General features: G+C 40.5%; 1 protein-coding gene across 2 annotated transcripts in view; it reads right to left on the reverse strand.

Annotated features, from left to right (window-relative positions):
- sepsecs (Sep (O-phosphoserine) tRNA:Sec (selenocysteine) tRNA synthase) overlaps positions 1-13,265 on the reverse strand; it is a 40,361-nt gene extending 27,096 nt beyond the window's left edge. For both annotated transcript variants that reach the window (XM_055938581.1, XM_055938582.1), the window contains exons 1-9: positions 13,157-13,265; positions 12,634-12,758; positions 9,588-9,742; positions 9,340-9,458; positions 6,505-6,663; positions 3,048-3,201; positions 2,702-2,804; positions 1,267-1,396; positions 375-466 (exon numbers count right to left, since the gene is read on the reverse strand). In XM_055938581.1, coding sequence (XP_055794556.1) covers positions 375-466; positions 1,267-1,396; positions 2,702-2,804; positions 3,048-3,201; positions 6,505-6,663; positions 9,340-9,458; positions 9,588-9,742; positions 12,634-12,747 — 1,026 coding nt within the window. In that variant the 5' untranslated portion in view covers positions 12,748-12,758; positions 13,157-13,265. The remainder of the gene's footprint in view (positions 1-374; positions 467-1,266; positions 1,397-2,701; positions 2,805-3,047; positions 3,202-6,504; positions 6,664-9,339; positions 9,459-9,587; positions 9,743-12,633; positions 12,759-13,156) is intronic.
- Positions 13,266-24,566: the final 11,301 nt, after the last annotated feature.

A 24,566-nucleotide genomic window follows, 5' to 3' on the forward strand; every position in this document is an offset into this window, starting at 1 on the left:
TTTTTATCCCTTTTGCAAGTCTGATTTTCCACATATTTTGCCTAGGATTGTCTGGGAATGTTGTAGTACATAACGCGTTTTAGTATACTGTATTGTTAGCTCTATTGTAGTAAATGGAACCAACAGGGAATATTTTGGAAACTCCTCTCCTTCACTTGAATGGATTTCTCCTTGCTGTCGCCCTCGACCTCTACTTAAATTGTATTTTTTTTTCTGGAGTTTACATGTAGAGAACACAGTGCTGACAATCATCCAAAAAACGGAGCGGCCGACTTACACCCTTGTTGTACTAAGATGTTTCCCTAAATTAAAATACATGCTAATCAGTTTCACTTTATTTCCTAAACTGAATGAATATTGAATTGGGCCCCAACCTTCTGCTCTGCCAGGAGTTTCCTGTAGCCGCTGGCTCCCAGGGTGAGCAGGGTGATGAGCACATCTAGGGAGGGTGAGGCTGATGCGCGACCTGGAAACGGAGGGAAGTCAGTGTCACTAAAGGGAACAGACAAACACTTTCGAATCTGAATCCTTCCTAGGATTGTATCGATATCAGTATCAATATCAATTCCTCTCAACGATTTGGTTCCTTAATGGTTCCAATTCATACAATAATTTAAATATAAGCTCATTATTATGGCTTTGAATGGTTAAAATCTAACTCCAATTCAGGGAGAACTTTATTATAGCTAAATGGAAGGAATGTGCTCAAGTCTATATTCTTGCATAAACAGAAAAAGGGTGCTTGAAGTTAACAGTCGATCACAAAGAAAAAAAAGAGGATAAGCACTCACTTGATATAGTTGGAAATGGAAGTCTGTTTCTTTATTCTACTCTCATCTTTTAGGCAACATAACCTACTACAACACATACTAGCCACATGCAGATCTTTATTATAGCCTAGCACAAGCATACCTGATTTCATGACATGTTGATTATTTTAAAAACTGGTGAGTTACTTCTGGGCTGGAATACAATACTGCACAACAAGTAGCTCCCCAGGATTGGAGTTGGATCGAGACCGTGAGCTCCCAAAATGAATGAACTTTCAATATTCCAGAGGGGAAACAGAATTTGTCACCAACATCAGACAGACGCATATAATACACACAGAAATACAACCACTGATGGCTGGCAGAACAATTACACTACATGAGCCTCACATGATAACAAACTAGTAACTCATCCAGATAATGGCAACTTTACACAAAAAGGTTGCAGCCCTGGTTCAAACGCATATGGCCCTTAGGAATCTTAAACAGCACTAACCTGGATACATTCTGCTGATCTCCTGAATGAAAGACTCATCGAAACCAGCAATTATGGCACCACCTACTGGAACCATGAAGTTTTTGTCCAGGCTTTGTACAAAGGCATCGATTCTTCCAACACGAGCACCCTAATGAGATTATAGAAATAACAAAACTTTGCTATGTATAAAAATAATATACAGTGCATTTGGAAAGTATTCAAACCCCATCCTTTTTTCCACATTTTGTTACATTACAGCCTTATTCTAAAATGTATTACATAATTTGATTCCCTCAGTAATCTACACACAATACCCCATCATGACAAAGCAAAAACAGTTTTTTATTTATTTATGCAAAGTATTCAGACCCTTTGTCATGTGACTCGAAATTGAGCTCAGGTGCAACCTGTTTCCATTGATCATCCTTAAGATGCTGTGGTAAATTCAAGTGATTGGAAATGATTTGGAAAGGCACACACCTGTCTATATAAGGTCCCACGGTTGACAGTTCATGTCAAAGCAAAAACCAAGCCATGAGGTCAAAGGAATTGTCTGTAGAGCTCCGAGACAGGATTGGGTGGAGGCACAGATCTGGGGAAGGGTACCAAAACATTTCTGCAGCATTGAAGGTCCCTAAGCAAACAGCAGTGGCTTCGGGACAAGTCTCTGAATGTATGTCTCTGATGCTCCAGATACTCAACTAGTCTAAAGGAAAGTTGTATTGCTTCTTTAAATCAGAACAACAGTTTCCAGTTGTGCTAACAATTTTCTAATTATCAATTAGCCTTTTAAAATGATAAACTTGGATTAGCTAACACAACGTGCCATTGGAACACAGGAGTGACAGTTGCTAATAATGGGCCTCTGTACGCCAATTCCGTAAAAAGAAAATCTGCCGTTTCCAGCTAAAATAGTCATTTACAACATTAATGTCTACGCTGTGTTTCAGATCAATTTGGTGTTATTTTAATGGACAAAATGTTTTACTTTTCTTTCAAAAACAAGGACATTTCTAAGTGACCCCAAACTTCTGGGACGGGGTGTCAAGTAGCCTTGTGGTTAGAGCATTGGGCCAGTAACCGAAAGGTTGCTAGATCAAAACCCCGAGCTGACAAGAAAAATAATCTGTCGTTCTGCCCCTGAACAAGGCAGTTAACCCACTGTTCCTAGGCCGTCATTGTAAATAAGAATTTGTTCTTAACTGACTTGCCTAGTTAAATAAAGGTTACATTTTTTTTTAAACAGCAGTGTATGTAAATGTGATATCAGTTTTTTATTCTTCATCAATGCGAGATAATTTTTTTTAAACATTTGCAAAAATTTCAAAAAATGTCAATTTGGGAGATTGTGTAGAGTAAGGCTGCAACGTAACAAATGTTGAAAAAAATCAAGGGGTCTGAATACTTTCCGAATATAAATAAAAAAAAATTGGGGGGGGTTATGAGTTGGTACCTGCTGAATAAGGTGCATACACTTGGATGACTGCACTCCATAAGCATTGTTGACAATATGGGGGATATCATATTTGGCAGACATAGTGGCTAGCTCCTCCAATCTGCAACAGAGAAAAGTCATCAAATAATGCCCTCGTACTCTTGACCTAACATACACTGGAGTAATGTAGAAGTATGTTTGTCAATAATGTCATGAATTAGATATAATAAACAACATGCAGATTACACAAATAACATTTGTTTCCAGTTATACCATTTATTGTAGCACATGATAATTGGACATGCACATCTGCCTTTCACAGCTCTACTGAACCATGATTGGATGGCTTGAGGACAAGGCATACCTGTCGGGAACACGTGGGGCAAAGCAAGAAGTAGTGGAGTGGACGCAAAGGATGTTCTCTGCTCCCAGTTCTTGCACCTTACGTTCCACAGCTTCCATATCTGTTCTCAGCTCATCACCCTCCAAAATGTTCTCAACCACCACTGGTTCAAACCCTGTCCATGGTTACAAGGAGCAAGAGAGTTGTCAATGTTGGGGTTGGACAAGGGTTGCCTCATGGTGAACTACACTGGGGCAGTGCAAAAACAGTAGGTTTTTAACTGCCACAGTGGATGCATAAATTGAGCAAGAGGAGCAAGATACTTGATCAAGCATTCACATGCGTGAACTGTGAGTAGGGTTTCAAAGGGTCGGAAACTTTCCGAAAATTCTCCATGGGAAGTTAAGCCCGGGAACTTTGCTTAAATTCATCAAAAGAGTTTGCTTATAATAGTGAACCTTTTTAGTGGGATATACATAAGGCAATTCTGATTCTCAATATCTTGCACACTAATGAGACGCTATTGAGCTCACACTACTACACTGTCTGAGCCAAGGACTACATACTTACATACTTTCTGGTTTTGATTACAATACTGGGTGGGGTGAATATATTGTATATGACATACATGATTCTTTGTTAACTAGTATATAGTAGCCTACAGTAATGTGTGTTTAAATAATTTCTAACTTGTTAACAATTTCTGCTAGTTCGTTTTTGCTACCATGTGGGTTTTTAGCTTGCTTGAGCCTGCTAACTGAGGAGTGTTAATTCACCTGCTTCCATACATGTTTCATTTTAAAACATTTATCAAACAAAGGAAATCTAACTGCTTAACTGTTAATCTGTACATGGAATTGTATTTGTTTTTTTTTACTCATTGTTTTCTATTTTTTTACAGGAAAATGTCACGGGCACTATCTGATGTGTGGAGACATTTCACTGCAGCTAATGTAGAATGAAAAGCTGTGTACATTTGCAAATACTGTGCCAAATCATATGTGAAGAAAGCAACAAAGATGCAAAATCATCTGGCCAAGTGCATAAAGTTCCCTCAGCGCTCACAACAAGCAACCTCTGACAAAAGTCACTCTACTTCTACTCGAGGTGAAAATGATGAATCAGACACCTTATCGATAGCAACAGCTCATGGTCCTCCTGGAATCATACGTTTTTTTGACTCAATGGAAGAACATAGTCAGAGAAATGCTGATGAATGTCTTGCTCAGGCTGTGATTGCAACTGGTTAACCTCTGATGCTCACAGGCAATGTGTATTAGAAGAGATTTCTGAATGTTCTTCGCCCAGCATACACCCCTCCAACCAGACATACTTTATCTACTCATTTGCTGGATGCAGAGTTCAACAGAGTTCAAGTGAAGGTCAAGCAAATCATAGAGAAAGCAGACTGTATTGCAATCATCTCTGATGAGTGGTCAAATGTTTGTGGGCAAGGAATAATTAACTACATCATCTCCACCCCTCAACCAGTATTCTACAAGAGCACAGACACAAGGGACCACAGACACATCGGTCTCTACATTGCAGATGAGCTGAAGGCTGTCATCAATGGCCTTGGACCACAGAAGGTATTTGCACTGGTGACAGACAATGCTGCGAACATGAAGGCTGCTTGGTCTAATGTGGAGGAGTCCTACCCTCACATCACACCCACTGGCTGTGTTGCTCATGCATTGAATCTGCTCCTCAAGGACATCATGGCACTGAAAACAATGCATACACTACAAGAGAGCCAAGGAAATGGTTAGGTATGTGAAGGGTCATCAAGTTACAGTAGCAATCTTCCTCACCAAGCAAAGTGAGAAGAATAAGAGCACCACATTGAAGCTGCCCAGCAACACCCGTTGGGATGGTGTTGTAATCATGTTTGACATTTTTTTCCCCGTTGGGATGGTGTTGTAATCATGTTTGACATGTCTCCTGGGGGGGAAGGAGTCTCTCCAAGAAAAGCCATATCACAGTCGGTCGATATGTACAGCCCCATTAAGAGGATCCTCCTGGATGATGTATTGTGGGAGAGAGTGGTAAGCAGCCTGAAACTCCTGAAACCTATAGCAGTAGCCATTTCACGGATAGAGGGAGACAATGCCATCCTGTCTGATGTTCAGACTCTGCTTCTGAATGTAAGAGAAGAAATCCATACTGCCCTGCTCACTTCACTATTGCTCCAAGCAGAGGAAACTGCAGTTCTGAAATACATCAAAAAGCTTGAAGACTTCTGCCTGAAGCCCATACACAACGCAGTGTACATGTTGGACCCCAAGTATGCTTGCAAGAGCATCCTGTCTGGTGCAGAGATCAACAAGGTCTATGGTGTCATCACTACCGTGTCTCGCCACCTTGGCCTGGATGAGGGCAAGGTTCTTGGCAGTCTGGCGAAGTACACTTCCAAGCAAGGGCTTTGGGATGGAGATGCAATATGGCAGTCGTGCCAACATCTCATCAGCCACCTAGTGGAAGGGACTTTGTGGATCTGAGGCTCTTTCCCATGTTGCCTCCATCATCCTCCAATTCCCACCAACATCAGTTGCCTCAGAGCGCAACTAGTCCATGTTTGGAAACACACACACCAAAGCACACAACAGGCCGACCAATACAAGGGTTGAAAAATTGGTTCCCACCCGGGCAAATTTGAGGCTTTTTGAGCCTGACAAGGAGCCATCCTCAACAAGGTTAGAAAATGACAGTGAAGATGAGGCCTCAGAGTCTGATGTTCAAGAAGTGGACATTGAGGTGGTCCAGGGAGAAGACATGGAAGCCTGAGAGGAAGACAACCAAAGCTTTAGTTTCTAGACTATCATTTTACAGCTTTATGTTGAAAATGTTTTTGGGAGATGAGATGGATCATTGGGGATCATTCAATATTCTCTTTCTTTTGTTGTTCAGTGAAATTATCCCATGTGAAGAGTCAACTTTTATTTATTTTGGAAGGATTTAATAATTCGCAATTATGTCTACTTATAAGGTAAAAGGTTTATGTTTCTGTCTCCATATGATATGGTAAATATATCCAATGCAAAAAACATCTACATTTAAATGGTATTAATATTAATTTGCATATATTTCCATTAATAACCCATATATTCCCATTAATTCCCATATATTCCCACGGAAAGTTTCCACCTCTGAATATTTCCCAAAATGTGCAACCCTAGCCGTGAGACTTATTCTTGAAAAAAGAAACCAAGAGTAATTTTGTGCTGAGCAGGGCGAGCCTCTCATTGACCCATGCTGCTCATGCCCAGGTTTCATTGTAATTAATGGGAGCATGTCACACTCTGCAAAAGTTAGACCCTACAAGCAGCTCTTAGAAAAGAGAAGTCATTTTTTCAAACCCAACTGAAAGGTAAATCTATTGCAAGAATAACAAATCAGAGCATGAATGTAGAGTACAATAAACTCTTGATGGATAGTTTTAAGAGCAGAACATACTTTTATGTTAATGTTAGTGCCTAACCTGCAGTGATCATGGCTTTGAAACAGGACTTCTGGTCAATGCGGGGCCAGATGATGTAGCGCCCCTTTGGTCTCTTGTGGCGAAGTGTTAGGAAGCACAGTGTCAGGCTCATCCCTGTTGCCATTGGAACTACGAAACAACTGGCCACACTTCGCACACCTGCAAACACACACAATTAAGTGATAATGCCCGAGAAGCCGGTGTTGAGGATATATTGGCATGGATTATTTTTGTTGGCCGCCAAACCGTGCCAATATATCCTCCAAACACTGGCTTTGAGGGCATTATTACTTTAATACAACAGGTCTCCAACATATTCAAACAATGATTGACATAACATTATTTTGATGAATTTATTGATACTATTTCATACTTCCACAAGATATAGTCCTGACATAAACCTAGGGTTGATACCCATGCCGGCTGGTTGTTCGTTCTAGTAGGTTACCAGAGACGAGACAGTCGTTAAGCAACCCAGTCATTCGTTCTAAATTTTCCGTTGCCATGATGGCTGACAACGTTCTTATCCCTTGCTTGCTAGCTAGCCAACTTTGGCTATGACAGTCACGTCAAACAAAACAGCCAGAACAGCAAAGGTGCTGCATTCACGTTTAAGCGGTTTTCTATGGATTTTTTGGGGATACCTCCATAGCAATGAGCTAATGGGAGATTTTGCCTGGCATAGAATATTTGCTCTCTTAGATCGGGGGAAAGATGAACGGACCAACGTACAGGGAGATCCTTGATGAAAACCTGCTCCGGACATCAGAATGGGGCAAAGTTCACCTTCCAACAGGACAATGACCCTACGCACACAGCCACAATAATGCATGAGTGACTTCGGGACAAGTCTCTGAATGTCCTTCAGTGGCCCAGCCAGAGCCCGGACATCTCTGGAGACCTGAAAATAGCTGTGCAGTGACGCTCCCCATCCAACCTGACAGAGCTTGAGAGGATCTTTATTTTATTTAACTGAGGATATGCCGAGAATGGGGAAAAACTCCCCAAATAAAGCTGTGCCAAGCTTGTAGCGTCATACCCAAGAAGACTTGAGGCTGTAATCGCTACCAAAGTTGCTTCCACAAAGTAATGAGTAAAGGTTCTGAATACTGTTTTTGCTTTGTCATTATGGGTGGTATGGTGTCTAAATTGATGAGGGGGAAAAAACGATATTATCCATTTTAGAATAAGGCTGTAACGTAACATAATGTGGAAAAAGTCAAGGGGTCTGTATACTTTCCGAATGCACTGTAGGTGCAGATAAAATAAAATATTCTATAGATATTTCAAATCGATACTGCAATTTTATTGCGATTTGATGTTCCAAACATATTGATCTGTATGTCTGCTGCAGCAAGTCATGGAAATAAAAGTGCTGAAAACATGTTTGCTCACTACTTAAAAAGAAGATGGAGAACAAGCTACAGGACGCTAAAGAGGCCTTTCTACTGACTCTGAAAAACACCAAAAGAGAGATGCCCAGGGTCCCTGCTTATCTGCGTGAACGTGCCTTAGGCATGCTGTAAAGATGCATGAGGACTGCAGATGTGGCCAGGGCAATAAATTGCAATGTCCGTACAGTGAGACGCCTAAGACAGCGCTACAGGGAGACAGGATGGACATCTGATCGTCCTCGCAGTGGCAGACCACGTGTAACAACACCTGCACAGGATCGGAACATCCGAACATGACACCTGCAGAACAGGTACAAGATGGCAACAACAACTGCCCGAGTTACACCAGGAACGCACAATCCCTCCATCAGTGCTCAGACTGTCCCCAATAGGCTGAGAGAGGCTGGACTGAGGGCTTGTAGGCCTGTTGTAAGGCAGGTCCTCACCAGACATCACTGGCAACAACGTTGCCTATGGGCACAAACCCACCATCGCTGGACCAGATAGGACGGGCAAAAAGTGCTCTTCACTGACGAGTCACGGCTTTGTCTCACCAGGGGTGATGGTCGGATTTGCGTTTATCGTCGAAGGAATGAGCGTTACACCAAGGCCTGTACTCTGGAGCGGGATTGATTTGGAGGTGGAGGGTCCGTCATGGTCTGGGGCGGTGTGTCACAGCATCATCGGACTGAGCTTGTTGTCATTGCAGGCAATCTCAGCGCTGTGTGTTACAGGGAAGACATCCTCCTCCCTCAAGTGGTACCCTTACCACAGGCTCATCCTGACATGACCCTCCAGCATGACAATGCCACCAGCCATACTGCTTGTTCTGTGCGTGATTTCCTGCAAGACAGGAATGTCAGTGTTCTGCCATGGCCAGCAAAGAGCCTGGATCTCAATCCCATTGAGCACGTCTGGGACCTGTTGGATCAGAGGGTGAGGGCTAGGGCCATTTCCCCCAGAAATGTCCGGGAGTTTGCAGGTGCCTTGGTGGAAGAGTGGGGCAACATATCACAGCAAGAACTAGCAAATCTGGTGCAGTCCATGAGGAGATGCACTGCAGTATTTAAGGCAGCTGGTGGTCACACCAGATACTGACTGTTACTTTTGAGTTTGACCCCACCTTTGTTCAGGGACACATTATTCCATTCCTGTTAGTCACATGTCTGTGGATCTTGTTCAGTTTATGTTTCAGTTGCTTAATCTTGTTATGTTCATACAAATGTTTACGCATGTTAAGTCTGCTGAAAATAAACACAGTTGACAGTGCCGAGTTTATAATAATCATACTATTAAAAAATAAATAAACAAATAGATACTTGGGAGTGAAAGTATCGATATAATATTGTCTACAATAATATTGTGATATGTTGGCTTACTATCGATTCCCCCCCCCCCTCATCAATTTATCAGTAGGCTGAATGGAAACTTAGTTACACACCTGAAAGTTTTAAAATGTCCAGCACAACTGAATTAGTCAGCTTGTTCAGCAGACTGGAACCTGTAGCCTTGGGTTGAATTGCAGCAATGTCACCAGATCGTCCTATCCCATGGATTAACCTGTGTAAAGCAATAAACACAGATCTCATGATCATGACATGTATGACAAAACTGAAGGCTACTTGGAATTTAGCAAAGCTAAAGTAAATTTGTCTATTTTTGAAAATGCTACAAGTAACAGCTGATAACCTGTAATGTCGTCGGGCCACCAGACTAGAGGCCACTCTGCCCTCCCTCTCGCCAACGCCACAATTTCCCAAGAAGTTGTTGCTGTCCATCACAGCCAATTCATTCAGGAAGAGTTCTATTGTGCTCTCGCTCCATCCCTCCTCAGGACATTTGCCCTATAAGGTACAGTGAGGATACGCAACAAGGTACATGCTTCAGCCACAACACCTAAATTATGTAGGCTAAATAGAACTGTATGCAAATGTATGTGTAGTATCCATCTAAGTCATGGTTGTTGTGCACTCCATCTCCATTCACATCATGGATGTTATCATTAGTCCAAACTGTTGCGTTATGCAATAAAAATGAGTTTCTATTGGATACATTTAGATAGGTCCCTCATTTGTTTTTGTTTGGTTCCATTACGTCTTGCAACTGAAATCGTTTAAGAACCAAACGGCAGTAAAAAGAATGAAATGGGGAGGGACCTACCTGAATTTGTCCAATACTAGTAGTGCCACCGAACAGTCAAGCTGCTGTACATACTATGGAGCTCTAGTCTAGAGGACCCAGTTAAATAGTGTTTGAGAGGATTTTTAAACACTCTACATTTTTTGACAAATAGGTGTAATTGTTGCAATAGCTTGTGAGTGGACAACATATACTATCATCCTAAATTGACATGTTAGATTTTTTTTGTCAGATTATTTTACATTGCGCTAATTTCCCTAACGTGGACAGTTTGTGTTACTACCTTACGCAAGCTTGCATTTGTACCACGTAAATTGAGTGGAATTACACATCCTTTTAACCTCAGATTGGGAATGTTAATATAAAAAGTTTACAGTCATCAAGATGATACTAAATCGATTGCTTTAAACAGATTCATATATTTAGTTTGGTACCGTTTATTTTATTATACGCGCCGGTCCATCTAACCTAAATGGCAAATTCAAATCAGGTACACAAACAAATACACAGATGACAGTGAAGCTATTACTCAAATGAAAGCCAACCCCATGCCACTATGTAGAACTACCTGTAAGATGATGATTCGTTGACATTATCCAATCAAAAAAAAAGTGTTTGGTTTCCTTTTTCGCATTGGCCATCTACTATATACATTGACCATCTACTATATACATTGGCACAAAGAGAATAGTTGAGATTACTACAGGTTCTCATCAAAGGGATTGGATGCGCGTGTTAAAGAAACAAACCTCTAGATTATAATGGAGCGGAATGGACAGCACGTTCTCCGCTGAGTTTATAAATCTGTAAAAAGAGCGGCACAGTAGCACTGTTTTATATAAATTGTTGTCAACAAAATTAGGTTGCTGTTACTCCCGTCTCGATTGCAGAATGAAGACTTGACAACATGTTCAAAAAATTTTTTTAACCACACTTGCAATAGTCCCCTCATTTGGTGATTGCCATTTAGGCTGTGCCAATGAAAAAGGCAGCAGACAGACCAAACAGTCTGTTTTAGCAGGGACTTTTTCTAGCGTGACCTGATTTGAAAATCTTTTTGTAAAAATGTTTTTTTTTTGTAGTGATTCATATGTTGATGATGTAAAGAATATTTGCTGGTCTGTGGTGTGTAATGAGGAGCAGCCCAAACGCTGCACTTGACGCATTTATGAAACTACTTATTCCAGTTACTAATAAGCACACACCCAATTAAGAAAATGACTGTAAAAACTGTTAAATCCCCTTGGATTGATGAGAAATTTAAAATGGTATGGTTGAGAGGGATGAGGCAAAAGGGATGAGGCAAAAGGCAAATGGCAGCCCAACTGATTGGCAAACGTACTGCAAATTAAGAAATCATGTGACTAAACTAAATAAAAATAAACTACACTATGAAACAAAGATAAATCATATAAAGAATGATAGTAAAAGCTTTGGGGAACCTTAAATAAATAAAAATAAATAAAAAGCCAACTCAGCTCCTTCATTCATTGAATTAGATGGCTCATTCATCACAAAGCCCACTGATATTGCAAACTACTTTAATGACTTTTTCATTGGCAAGATAAGCAAACTTAGGGATCACATGCCAGCAACAAACGCTGACATTACACATCTAAGTATATTGGATCAAATTATGAAAGACAATAATTGTACTTCTGAATTCCGTAATGTCAGTGTGGAAGAGGTGAAAAAATTATTGTTGTCTATCAATAATGACAATCTGGATGGAAAATGACTGAGGATAATAGCAGACACTATTGCCACATCTTCAATTTAAGCTTACTAGAGAGCGTGAGCCCTCGGGCCTGGAGGGAAGTTAAAGTAATTCAGCTACCCAAGAAGGGTAAAGCCCCGTTTACTGGCTCAAATAGCCGACCAATCAGCCTGTTACCAACCCATCGTAAACTTCTGGAAAAAATTGTGTTTGACCAGATACAATGCTATTCAGAATTTCAGCATGACTGATGATTGGCTGAGAGAAATTGATGATAAAATGATTGTGGGGGATGTCTTGTTAGACTTCAGTGCAGCTTATGACATTATCGATCATAGTCTGCTGCTGGAAAAATGTATGTGTTATGGCTTTACACCCCCTGCTATAATGTGGATAAAGAGTTACTGTCTAACAGAACACAGAGGGTGTTCTTTAATGGAAGCCTCTCAAATATAATCCAGTTGGAATCAGGAATTCCCTAGGGTAGCTGTTTAAGCCCCTTGCTTTTCTCAATTTTTATTGAAAAAAAATTGTATAAACTGCCTTAATTTTGCTGTACCCCAGGAAGAGTATGGGGATCCATAAAATATACAAATAGAAACACCCATCTGAGGTGAAAAGGATGTGTAATTCCCCCCCCAATTCGATGTGGTCAAAACGTTCGTTTGTGTCATTTAGTGTCCACATCATGGAAAGTAGAGTACACATTTGTTCAATAATCACATACGTCTTAGTATTAACCATTTAAATAGTTTTTAAAAAATGCTCCTAAACAGAATTTAACCAGGCGCTCTAGACTAGGTCGTCAACAGGGTCTGTGCAGCAGGCTGAACGTCGTCCCTATTCAGAGAATTCTATGGTCTGTAAATCGGATCATACCTGTTCCAAAAGCAGTCTAATCAGTTGCTCATGACTGCGACGTGCCTGTGACCCCTGGCGAATGTATGATGGCGACACAATCTTCTCACTTATGGAAAAGTTTTCACTATTCATCTCAACAATTGCTGTCAAATAGATGGGTAGATTAACATATGCAATTCGTCAGTATAAACTTGTACTTTAGCGAACGTGTTCCTCACGAAACTCAAGTACAAAGTACAACCTGCTTCTAACGTTATGCGACGACTAGCTTCGTCGCGCAACTAGCCATTTAAATGACCATTTACATTAACAATTTAGACTTTACTTTTATGTTACAGATGGCTATCTGAAAGTCAAACTTATTAATATAAATTGTAATTTAAATGGCTAGTAGCGGGACGAAGCTATGCGACGACTAATCCAGAATCTGGGTGTAGTGTGTAGGCTAGAACGACGAATCCAAGTGACGCTCAGCACCGTTATTGAAAATCTTGATTTGGCAACTGGTCATTGTAGCGTTTATCTTTTTAATCTGCCTTACCTTTCTTTCTATTTTCCCTGTCACGAACCAGTCGCTAGAGATCTCCTTCTCTGTCAGCAACACTAAAAAGAAAGTACTTCCGGGTCACAGAATTTCGTTAACGTCCTAAATAAAGTCCCACGTAGTAGTAAAAAACATTTATTGTCGGAACATTAACAATGATTCGTATTTGTTCATATTTAAGTGACATTTGCCTTACATGTGATATTTAAAACATGTTCCAATGTCAAATAAATGGCCACAATGCGAATCACTGTATATGGAATACATTGGTTTATAGAACAAAAACGATTATTGGTGCTTCATTAAAAGTATTGTTGTGAATACTCAGTAGGGTCTGTGGAATTTCTAAATAGTGTTATGTCATGGCGGACTGAGGTCTAAATACCCAGAAACACTTTCTTCTCCATCCACTTCATTCATGCAATACACTTGCATCTTATCTACCAACATAGACAGGGCTCTAACTCCTCTAGCTCCACAATGAAATAGGGTGCAGGCCAGGCAGCAGCAGGCTGTTAGCCAGCTGTTAGCCAGCTTGTCAGCTTAGTGGAGTCTGCCACTAGCACAGTCAGTGTAGTCAGCTCAGCTATCCCCATTGAGACCGTGTCTGTGCCTCGACCTAGGTTGGGCAAAACTAAACATGGCGGTGTTCGCCTTAGCAATCTCACTAGGATAAAGACCTCCTCCATTCCTGCCATTATTGAAAGAGATCGTGATACCTCACATCTCAAAATAGGGCTACTTAATGTTAGATCCCTCACTTCAAAGGCATTTATAGTCAATGAACTAATCACTGATCATAATCTTGATGTGATTGGCCTGACTGAAACATGGCTTAAGCCTGATGAATTTACTATGATAAATGAGGCCTCACCTCCTGGTTACACTAGTGACCATATGCCCCGTGCATCCCGCAAAGGCGGAGGTGTTGCTAACATTTACGATAGCACATTTCAATTTATACCAAAAAAAAATGAAGTTTTCGTCTTTTGAGCTTCTAGTCATGAAATCTATGCAGTCTACTCAATCACTTTTTATAGCTACTGTTTACAGGCCTCCTGGGCCATATACAGCGTTCCTCACTGAGTTCCCTGAATTCCTATCGGACCTTGTAGTCATAGCAGATAATATTCAAATTTTTGGTGATTTTAATATTCACATGGAAAAGTCCACAGACCCACTCCAAAAGGCTTTCGGAGCAATCATCGGCTCAGTGGGTTTTGTCCAACATGTCTCTGGACCTACTCACTGCCACAGTCATACTCTGGACCTAGTTTTGTCCCATGGAATAAATGTTGTAGATCTTAATGTTTTTCCTCATAATCCTGGACTATCGGACCACCATTTTATTACGTTTGCAATCGCAACAAATAATCTGCTCAGTCCCCAACCAAGGAGCATCAAAAGTCGTGCTATAAATTCTCAGACAACACAAAGATTCCTTGATGCCCTTCCAGACTCCCTCTGCCTACCCAAGGACGTCAGAGGACAAAAATCAGTTAACCACCTAACTGAGGAACTGAATTTAACCTTGTGCAATACCCTAGATGCAGTTGCACCCCTAAAATTTTTTAACATTTGTCATAAGAAACTAGCTCCCTAGTATACAGAAAATACCCGAGCTCTGAAGCAAGCTTCCAGAAAATTGGAACGGAAATGGCGCCACACCAAACTGGAAGTCTTCCGACTAGCTTGGAAAGACAGTACCGTGCAGTATTGAAGAGCCCTCACTGCTGCCAGGACCTAGGATCAAGAGAGACACTCAAGTGTTTTAGTACTATATCTCTTGACACAATGATGAAATAATCATGGCCTCTAAACCTTCAAGCTGCATACTGGACCCTATTCCAACAAAACTACTGAAAGAGCTGCTTCCTGTGCTTGGCCCTCCTATGTTGAACATAATAAACGTCTCTCTATCCACCGGATGTGTACCAAACTCACTAAAAGTGGCAGTAATAAAGCCTCTCTTGAAAAAGCCAAACCTTGACCCAGAAAATATAAAAAACTATTGGCCTATATCTAATCTTCCATTCCTCTCAACATTTTTAGAAAAAGCTGTTGCACCACAATTCTCTGCCTTCCTGAAGACAAACAATGTATACGAAATGCTTCAGTCTGGTTTTAGACCCCATCATAGCGCTGAGACTGCACTTGTGAAGGTGGTAAGTGACCTTTTAATGGCGTCAGACCGAGGCTCTGCATCTGTCCTCGTGCCCCTAGACCTTAGTGCTGCCTTTGATACCATCGATCACCACATTCTTTTGGAGAGATTGGAAACCCAAATTGGTCTACACGGACAAGTTCTGGCCTGGTTTAAATCTTATCTGTCGGGAAGATATCAGTTTGTCTCTGTGAATGGTTTGTCCTCTGACAAATCAACTGTACATTTCGGTGTTCCTCAAGGTTCCGTTTTAGGACCACTATTGTTTTCACTATATATTTTACCTCTTGGGGATGTCATTCAAAAACATAATGTTAACTTTCACTGCTATGCGGATTACACACAGCTGTACATTTCAATGACACATGGTGAAGCCCCAAAATTGCCCTCGCTAGAAGCCTGTGTTTCAGACATAAGGAAGTGGATGGCTGAAAACTTTCTACTTTTAAACTCGGACAAAACAGGAATGCTTGTTCTAGGTCCCAAGAAACAAAACAAAGAGATCTTCTGTTGAATCTGACAATTAATCTTGATGGTTGTAACGTTGTCTCAAATAAAACTGTGAAGGACCTCGGCGTTACTCTGGACCCTGATCTCTCTTTTGACGAACATATCAAGACTGTTTCAAGGACAGCTTTTTTCCATCTACGTAACATTGCAAGAATCTGAAACTTTCTGTCCAAAAATGACGGAGCAAAAATGAATCCATGCTTTTGTTACTTCTAGGTTAGACTACTGCAATGCTCTACTTTCCGGCTACCCGGATAAAGCACTAAATACACTTCAGTTAGTGCTAAATACGGCTGCTCGAATCCTGCCTAGAACCAAAAAACTTGATCATATTACTCCAGTGCTAGCCTCCCTACACTGGCTTCCTGTTAAGGCAAGGGCTGATTTCAAGGTTTTACTGCTAATCTACAAAGCATTACATGGGCTTGCTCCTACCTATCTTTACGATTTGGTCCTGCCGTACATACCTACACGTACGCTATGGTCACAAGACGCAGATCTCCTAATTGTCCCTAGAATTTCTAAGCAAACAGCTGGAGGCAGGGCTTTCTCCTATAGATCTCCATTTTTATGGAATGGTCTGCCTACCCATGTGAGAGATGCAGACTCGGTCTCAACTTTTAAGTCTTTACTGAAGACTCATCTCTTCAGTGGGTCATATGATTGAGTGTAGTCTGGCCCAGGAGTGTGAAGGTTAACGGAAAGGCTCTGGAGCAACGAACCGCCCTTGCTGTCTCTGCCTGGCCGGTTCCCCTCTCTCCACTGGGATTCTCTGCCTCTAACCCTATTCCAGGAGCTGAGTCACTGGCTTACTGGTGCTCTTTCATGCTGTCCCTAAGAGGGGTGTGTCACTTGAGTGGGTTGAGTCACTGACGTGATCTTCCTGTCTGGGTTGGCACCCCCCCTTGTGTTGTGCCGTGGCGGAGATCTTTGTGGGCTATATTCGGCCTTTTCTCAGGATGGTAAGTTGGTGGTTGAAGATATCCCTCTAGTGGTGTGGGGGCTGTGCTTTGGAAAAGTGGGTGGGGTTATATCCTTCCTGTTTGGCCCTGTCTGGTGGTATCATCGGATGGGGCCACAGTGTCTCCTGACCCCTCCTGTCTCAGCCTCCAGTATTTATGCTGCAGTAGTTTATGTGTCGGGGGCCTAGGGTCAGTTTGTTATATCTGGAGTACTTCTCCTGTCTTATCCGGTGTCCTGTGTGAATTTAAGTTTGCTCTCTCTAATTCTCTCTTTCTCTCTTTCTTTCTTTCTCTCGGAGGACCTGAGCCCTAGGACCATGCCTCAGGACTACCTGGCATGATGACTCCTTGCTGTCCCCAGTCCCCAGTCCAAACTGCTGCTCCAGTTTCAACTGTTCTGCTGCGGCTATGGAACCCTGACCTGTTTACCGGACGTGCTACCTGTCCCGGACCTGCTGTTTTCAACTCTCTAGAGACCGCAGGAGCGGTAGAGATACTCTTACTGATCGGCTATGAAAAGCCAACTGACATTTACTCCTGAGGTGCTGACTTGCTGCACCCTCTACAACTACTGTGATTATTATTATTTGACCATGCTGGTCATTTATGAACATTTGAACATCTTGGCCATGTTCTGTTATAATCTCCACCCGGCACAGCCAGAAGAGGACTGGCCACCGCTCATAGCCTGGTTCCTCTCTAGGTTTCTTCCTAGGTTTTGGCCTTTCTAGGGAGTTTTTCCTAGCCACCGTGCTTCTACACATGCATTGCTTGCTGTTTGGGGTTTTAGGCTGGGTTTCTGTACAGCACTTTGAGATATCAGCTGATGTAAGAAGGGCTATATAAATACATTTGATTTGAATTTGATTTGACTTGGACCTCCTGAGTAGCGCAGTGGTCTAACATGCTGACCAGACCGGACACGTCGCCTTCGCGAGCGTGGCAAAATAAATGTTGAAATCCATGTTATTAAATTATTGCACCCACACTACTCACGCGCGCCAACGAGTGTCTGTGTTGCCAAGGGCTAAAATAGAACTCCTTTCTATTTCTGACGCAGATTGTGCTGCAAGTCCTGCCTCTCCCATCTCCTCATTGGTTTATAGAAGCAGGTACTCACGTGCCATCTCCTCATTGGTTATACCCACGTGAGTGATTGAAAGACAAACTGTTTTGCCGGTAGCCGTGGTAATACTATGAAAGTGTAGATGCCAATCACCATATAAGTCCAAAGATGAAAAAGCCTGGAAGGAGGAGAAATGACTAGAAACGATTCGGTTGGCCGTTTTATGTGTGGATTAATTGGCGGAGTAGATGAGCTTGTGCATTTCAGGTAAAATAACAACTCAATGTTTATATCCCTTGACAAATTAGCTAGCAACAGCAAGCTAGCTAAATATGACAAATTAGCTATTAAGTGCAAGCTAACTAGCTAAATTGCCATACATGTTTAATGCTTTTCTACCTGTCCCCAAATTAATGTCATTGGTTCAGAGTTTGTATTGCTATTTTAACCTGTGTGTCGTAGATCGTTTTTGGTGTAGGGGAACAAAATAAATTCATGCACGCAGCCGGTTTGGGTTCGGTGTAAGGCACTGTATCGCAGCGCTAGCTGTGCCACGAGAGATACTGGATTCGAGTTCAGGCTCTGTCGCAGCTGGTGGCGACCCATGGGTTGGTACACAATCAGCCCAGCATTGTCCAGGTTAGGGGAGGGTTCGGCCAGCAGGGATGTCCTTGTCCCATTGTGCATTAGTTGACACGGTCTCCGACACATTGGTGCTTCTCTGTTAAGTGGGTATTGTGTCAAGAATGGTTGGGTTGTATTTCGGAGGACGCATGGCTCTCGACCTTTGCCTCTCCCGATTCCGTACGGGAGTTGCAACGATGAGACAATACAATACACTGTAGGCCTATACATGGCATATTGGCTTATGTAAAAAAACAAACATTTATTTACAATTTAAACATAATGAATGTCAACCAGGCTATGGGTAAAGTCACCAATTTTGTAAAATGTGTCAGTTAAAGTTCATGGTCAAACTCACTCTAGGATACATTCATTCGTTTCAATTAAATATTTCATCAAATTTGTCAGTAAAAAATTTGTGGTCTGACATTGTCATTTCAATCTGTCATCAAATAAATCCATTAAATTAGTGATGGGCACCGATATGGAAAATCTATGTCCATATCAGTAGCATTTTTTCGATTCGATATTGATATTTAAATATAATTTCATTATTAAGCATATAGCTTAATTTCCTCAGTCTGCTGTATCGGTCAAGCTTAAAACCTTGTAAAACCAGTAGGATCTGCAGAATCTATTTCGTGTAATTTCATGGGGGACTGAGGTTAATATGCCCAGCAACACTTTCTACTCCACCCACTCAGAAAGAAGTGGTAGATATTTTAAAAAGTTCTCATTGGTAGGCCTATTTGCACCCAATGTAATGGGCAAAGTAAAAGGCCAGCAACACTCCGCATTATTCAGAGCCCCCGTGAAATGACACCATAATATAGATTCCACAGACCCTACGGAGTACTCCCCACCCCACTTTTACATTGGCACAAATAATTGTTTATCCTATAGTGTCCAGGCACCCCATTTTAAGCTGTTTGACCACAGTAAAAGGCCAGCAACACTTTGTATTATTCAGAGCCCCATGAAATGACACCATATACTGAGTATTCCCAACCCTACTTTTACATCAACACATAATAGTTTTTTCTCTATAAGCCAATATGTAATGTATTGGTCTACACTGTATTGGATTGGGACAAATGGAATGGGTGGAGTAGAAAGAGCTGCTGGATATTTAGACCATAGTCCCTCAAGAAATAGCACCATATATCAATAGGGTCTGTAGAATATTATGTTCTTTACATTCATTACCTTAAGCTCCAACCATTTCTCAATGTGCTCCACCTTATATAAAGTAGTAACTCTTTAGTTTCGATTTTCCACTGATGTAGCTCCGTAAATTTGGTAACATTATGTACTATGCAAAGCTGCAAAAATGATTGATTCCGTATCATACACATACCGTTCTACCGCATAATTTTATTTTGAAGGCAAAATCAGAAAACCGAAAAGTCTTAATGTTGCTGCCATGATGTTACTATTGCTGCTGTAATGCTAATTTCTTCTCTCACATTTTTTATAATTCTTAGGCATTTTCTTCTGAGTTTATCAGCAGGTGGGGACTGGGAGCCCAGAAATACAAAATAGCACTCCCGGCTGCATAAAGTTATACTACAGGGTACAAACCAGTAATAAGGCCACACCAAGCGTTTATACAGTGGTTCCTCCTTTAAAAGTTGCGAGTTTACACCGCGAGACTCAAAGGTACACAGCGTCACGGCTTCATTGCTCCAGACCAACACAAAGGGAAGTTAGAGTACTCATTATCCATTTGGGCTCAAGGTTTTTATATGACCAATCATATCGAGTGGTTCCAATGACGAATTTGATGCGGACCACCCATCCCTGGTGACTTCAGCAAAGAAGGCTGACAAAACATTACGGGGAAGTTAATTTAAGTAATTATAACGTCATAACGAGTCAATCAAAAAATGTAGAATTGAGAGGAATATGTTAGTTAATGTAGAGACAAACGATGGTGTGTATTTTTTGTCATAAAGTTAATTTACGAAATTCACTATTTAGCAAGTTTGTTTTCAGCCATATCCAATACCAGGTGTATCAAACTCCTTCGTTATAGCAAGCAGGGAGCAGGTTTCGAACCCTCAACATTCTAGCCCAAAGTCCAGCACTGTGCCCAAATGTATTAATTGGGGTTGGGGCCGATTGTGGCTAAAAACACTTTATCAATTGGAATCTTTAACGTGGAAAGAGGAAAAAGTATTATTATTATTAATTAATTTAGAATTATATAAAAGCCCCTTAGATATTCTCACAGAGCCTAACGGAAAATGCCCCTTAGATATTAATATAGAGTCCTCCAATTCTCTAAATGTAATCACTGGTGGAGTGTCACATCATTAAAATGTTTTATTTTTTTTAGATATACTGTTAAAAATTGTGTAGGTCTTATTTATTTAAAGAGCATATTGAAGTTAGAAGCAAAAGCCTACAACTAGTTTAGGACTGTTTCGCGCTGCTGTTCTGAGAGAAGCACTACACAGGGATTCTTTACCTAAATAGCCTAGTACTGCACTGCCGGACATCACGTTGTACAGCGCCTTATTTTCGTTCCATCCTAACAGAAACCCGGAGGGTTTTTCATTTTTCATGTAATAGAAACACCATAATATTAATCTAATTTATTAAGCAAGTACCAGTAAAAAGTTTGGACACCTACTCATTCCAGGATTTTTCTTTATTTTTATTATTTTCTACATTGTAGAATAATAATGAAGACATCACACCGGTCTCCCACATTCGTAGTACAGACATGGCCTGCTCTCCCTTATGTAAGGAATTGGGCACTTTGCCATGTTTACTACAGTATTTATTGTAGACTGCACTGTTGCCTAATAAACAAATTCACACATTTCGGTAAAATAATGATAAAAAATACTCTTTCAAAATGCAGATGTTGATTTAGTTATGGATCCATAACGAATTACTACGGGAATAAATATCACTGATTTACAGAAATATTGGAACACAGTTGTTTAATGAAGGCAAACAATTTAGAATCATTCGATCCTGTAGCCTACTCCCGACGTTACGTTGTACATTGCCATAGAAACCCTGAGTGTTTCGTTTTTTGTTTTTCTCTGAATAGAAACACCATAATATTAATCAAAATAATTAAGCCATATTTCTTAAAATCAATCCCATATTTATTTTTTTATTTTTTTACCGTTATTTTACCAGATAAGTTGACTGAGAACACATTCTCATTTACAGCAATGACCTGGGGAATAGTTACAGTGGAGAGGCGGGGGATGAATGAGCCAGTCTTTACTTGATAGCTACCTACACAAATTGCTAGTGTTAATAAATGAAGTGTTAATAAGATAAAAATTAATTAAAAAGATTTCAAAGCAATACAAATAAAACTGGATATGATTAGGTGACCGTATACTATGGTATTACAAAATAAGTTTTAAATTCTCTGGTAAGGCCAATACGGAATACTATCAAATGTTTCTCAAAGATGCCCTCTGGTGGTCAAACTAGCAATAGCTTGCAGTAACAGAAGAAATGGCTGAGAATTAAATGACGTGCCACAGAATGCTGAGGCAGCACGCAAGGTGTGCCGCAGTATGACACAACTTTTAAAGGAGGAACCACTGTACATGCGCACTGCCAAAACAGTACACAGTTAGTTTTTCACCCTCATAGATAACTTGAATAACTTGAAACAGTCTAACCAGGTCTTGTATCTTGAAATTGCCTATGGGGGCCATAGACTGACTTACAGTGCCTTCAGAAAGTATTCACACTTCTTGACATGTTCCACATTTTTTGTCTTGCAGCATGAATTTAAAGTGGATTAATAACCTGTTGGGGATGGGGGCGCTGTTTAGACTACTTATGCTAATTTGGCTAATTTTTTAAACGGCTTCCCACAAAATCCTTGATCGTACAATATGCATATTATTATTATTATTGGATAGAAAACAGTCTATAGTTTCTATAGGAGTTGAAATTTTGTCTCTAAGTGGAACAGAGCCCATTCTACAGCAATTTCCCTGACATGGAGTCAGATTTGAGAAATGTTGGCCACTCTTCTGAAGTCATTTAAAAGGGCACTGTCGTTGCTATGACTATACGGACACTTCTTACGTCTTCCCCTGGATGCCTTTACGTGATGACGATTCCAACGGGGTCGATTGCGCGTTCACAGGCCCTACAAATGAAAAAACCCTGAAGCTAGTCATTCTTTGGGAGCTGCGTCATGAGCCTAGAGGACACTGGCGCGCACCTGTTCCAAGCGTTAGTTTAGCCTGTTATATTTCTCCGGTCATCTTTTCACTCGTTTTAGGAGTTAAAAACATCATAAGGTAGTTAATTTAAGGCGTTTTATAGCAATTTATATCCGTTTAGTGCGATTTTGGGACATTTATTTTTGCAACGATGTGAAAAGTTGGGCACGCTTTTCAGTTCATCCCGAACGCAGTTGACATTTCCACATGGCAAGAGGACAGCTTTCCACCAAAAGACGATTTCTCCCAAGAAAGGATCCTTTGCCCAAGATACTGATGGAAGAACAGCTCAAGGTAGGACATTTTTATTATGATAAATCGTGTTTCTGTCGAAACATTTTAGTGGCTTAGGACGCCATGTTTTTTGACGTAGCTTCGCTTGGCGCAAACTGTATTGAAAAGTAAGGATAAATTAAAAAATGTAATAACGCAATTGTATTAAGAATTAAATTGTCTATCAATCCCTGTCCACCCTATATTTTTTAGTCACGTTTATGAGTATTTATGTATAAGAGTAGATCACTGTCTAAGTGGCGCAAGGACATTTTCTGACCAGCTGAGCTACATTTCACATTGTCTAACCATGATTTTGGTGGCTAAATATAAACATTTTCGATCAAACTCTATATGGATTGTGTAATATGATGTTACAGGAGTGTCATCTGAAGAATTCTGAGAAGGTTAGTGAAAAAATTAATATATTTTTGGCGATGTTGACGTTATCGCCCACTTTGGCTAGAATCAATGCTGGGCTGCTATGTGCTATGTGCTATGCTAATATAACGATTTATTGTGTTTTCGCTGTAAGACACTTAGAAAATCTGAAATATTGTCTGTATTCACAGGATCTGTGTCTTTCGATTCGTGTATGCTGTGTATTTTTACGAAATGTTTGATGATTAGTAGTTAGGTAAACACGTTGCTCATTGTAATTATTCTAGTCCATTTGTGATGGTGGGTGCAATTGTAAACTATGCCATATACCTGAAATATGCACTTTTTTCTAACAAAACCTATCCCATACCATAAATATGTTATCAGACTGTCATCTAATGAGTTTTTTTGTTGGTTAGGGGCTATAAATATCTTAGTTTAGCCGAATTGGTGATGGCTACTGGTGTTGGTGGACAAATAAAAGATGGTGGATTATGCTAATGTGTTTTTAGGTAATAGATGTACATCTTTACATATTGTGTCTTCCCTGTAAAACATTTTAAAAATCGGAAATGTTGACTGGATTCACAAGATCTGTGTCTTTCATTAGCTGTATTGGACTTTAATGTGTGAAAGTTAAATATTTTAAAAAAATATTTTTTTTGAATTTCGCGGCACTGGTTTTTCAGTGGGGGGGGGGGGGGGGTGTGCCGCTAGCGCCACGCTGATCCTAGACAGGTTAAATTGAGAGTTTGTGTCACTGGCCTGCACGATATGAAGAATTTGTGTCAAATGTAGAATGATGTATAGATCTGTAAAAAAATTGTTTTATTAATCGTTGTGTATATTTTATTTATTAACTTAATAATCAAGAGCCTTAATATCATTCCTTTTATTTATATGCATTGTTTAGATTTGAAGTTTTGACAGCTTTGTAACTTACAAGTTCCTTATTTTTTTAAATATTGTTTCAATATATACAGTCAGGTCCAATATATATACAGACATTGACCATTTTTGTTGTTGTTTTGGCTCTGTACTACTGTACCATAATGTCAAAATGGAATTGTGTTTTTGGAAATGCCAACAAATTAATTTAAAATAAAATGCTGAATTGTCTTGAGCCAATAAGTATTCAACTCCTTTGTTATCACATGCATAAATAAGTTTAGGAGTAAAAATGTGCTTAACAAGTCACATAACAATGTTGGCAATA

The sequence above is a fragment of the Salvelinus fontinalis genome, chromosome 11, assembly GCF_029448725.1.
Source record: "Salvelinus fontinalis isolate EN_2023a chromosome 11, ASM2944872v1, whole genome shotgun sequence".
NCBI lineage: Eukaryota > Metazoa > Chordata > Actinopteri > Salmoniformes > Salmonidae > Salvelinus > Salvelinus fontinalis.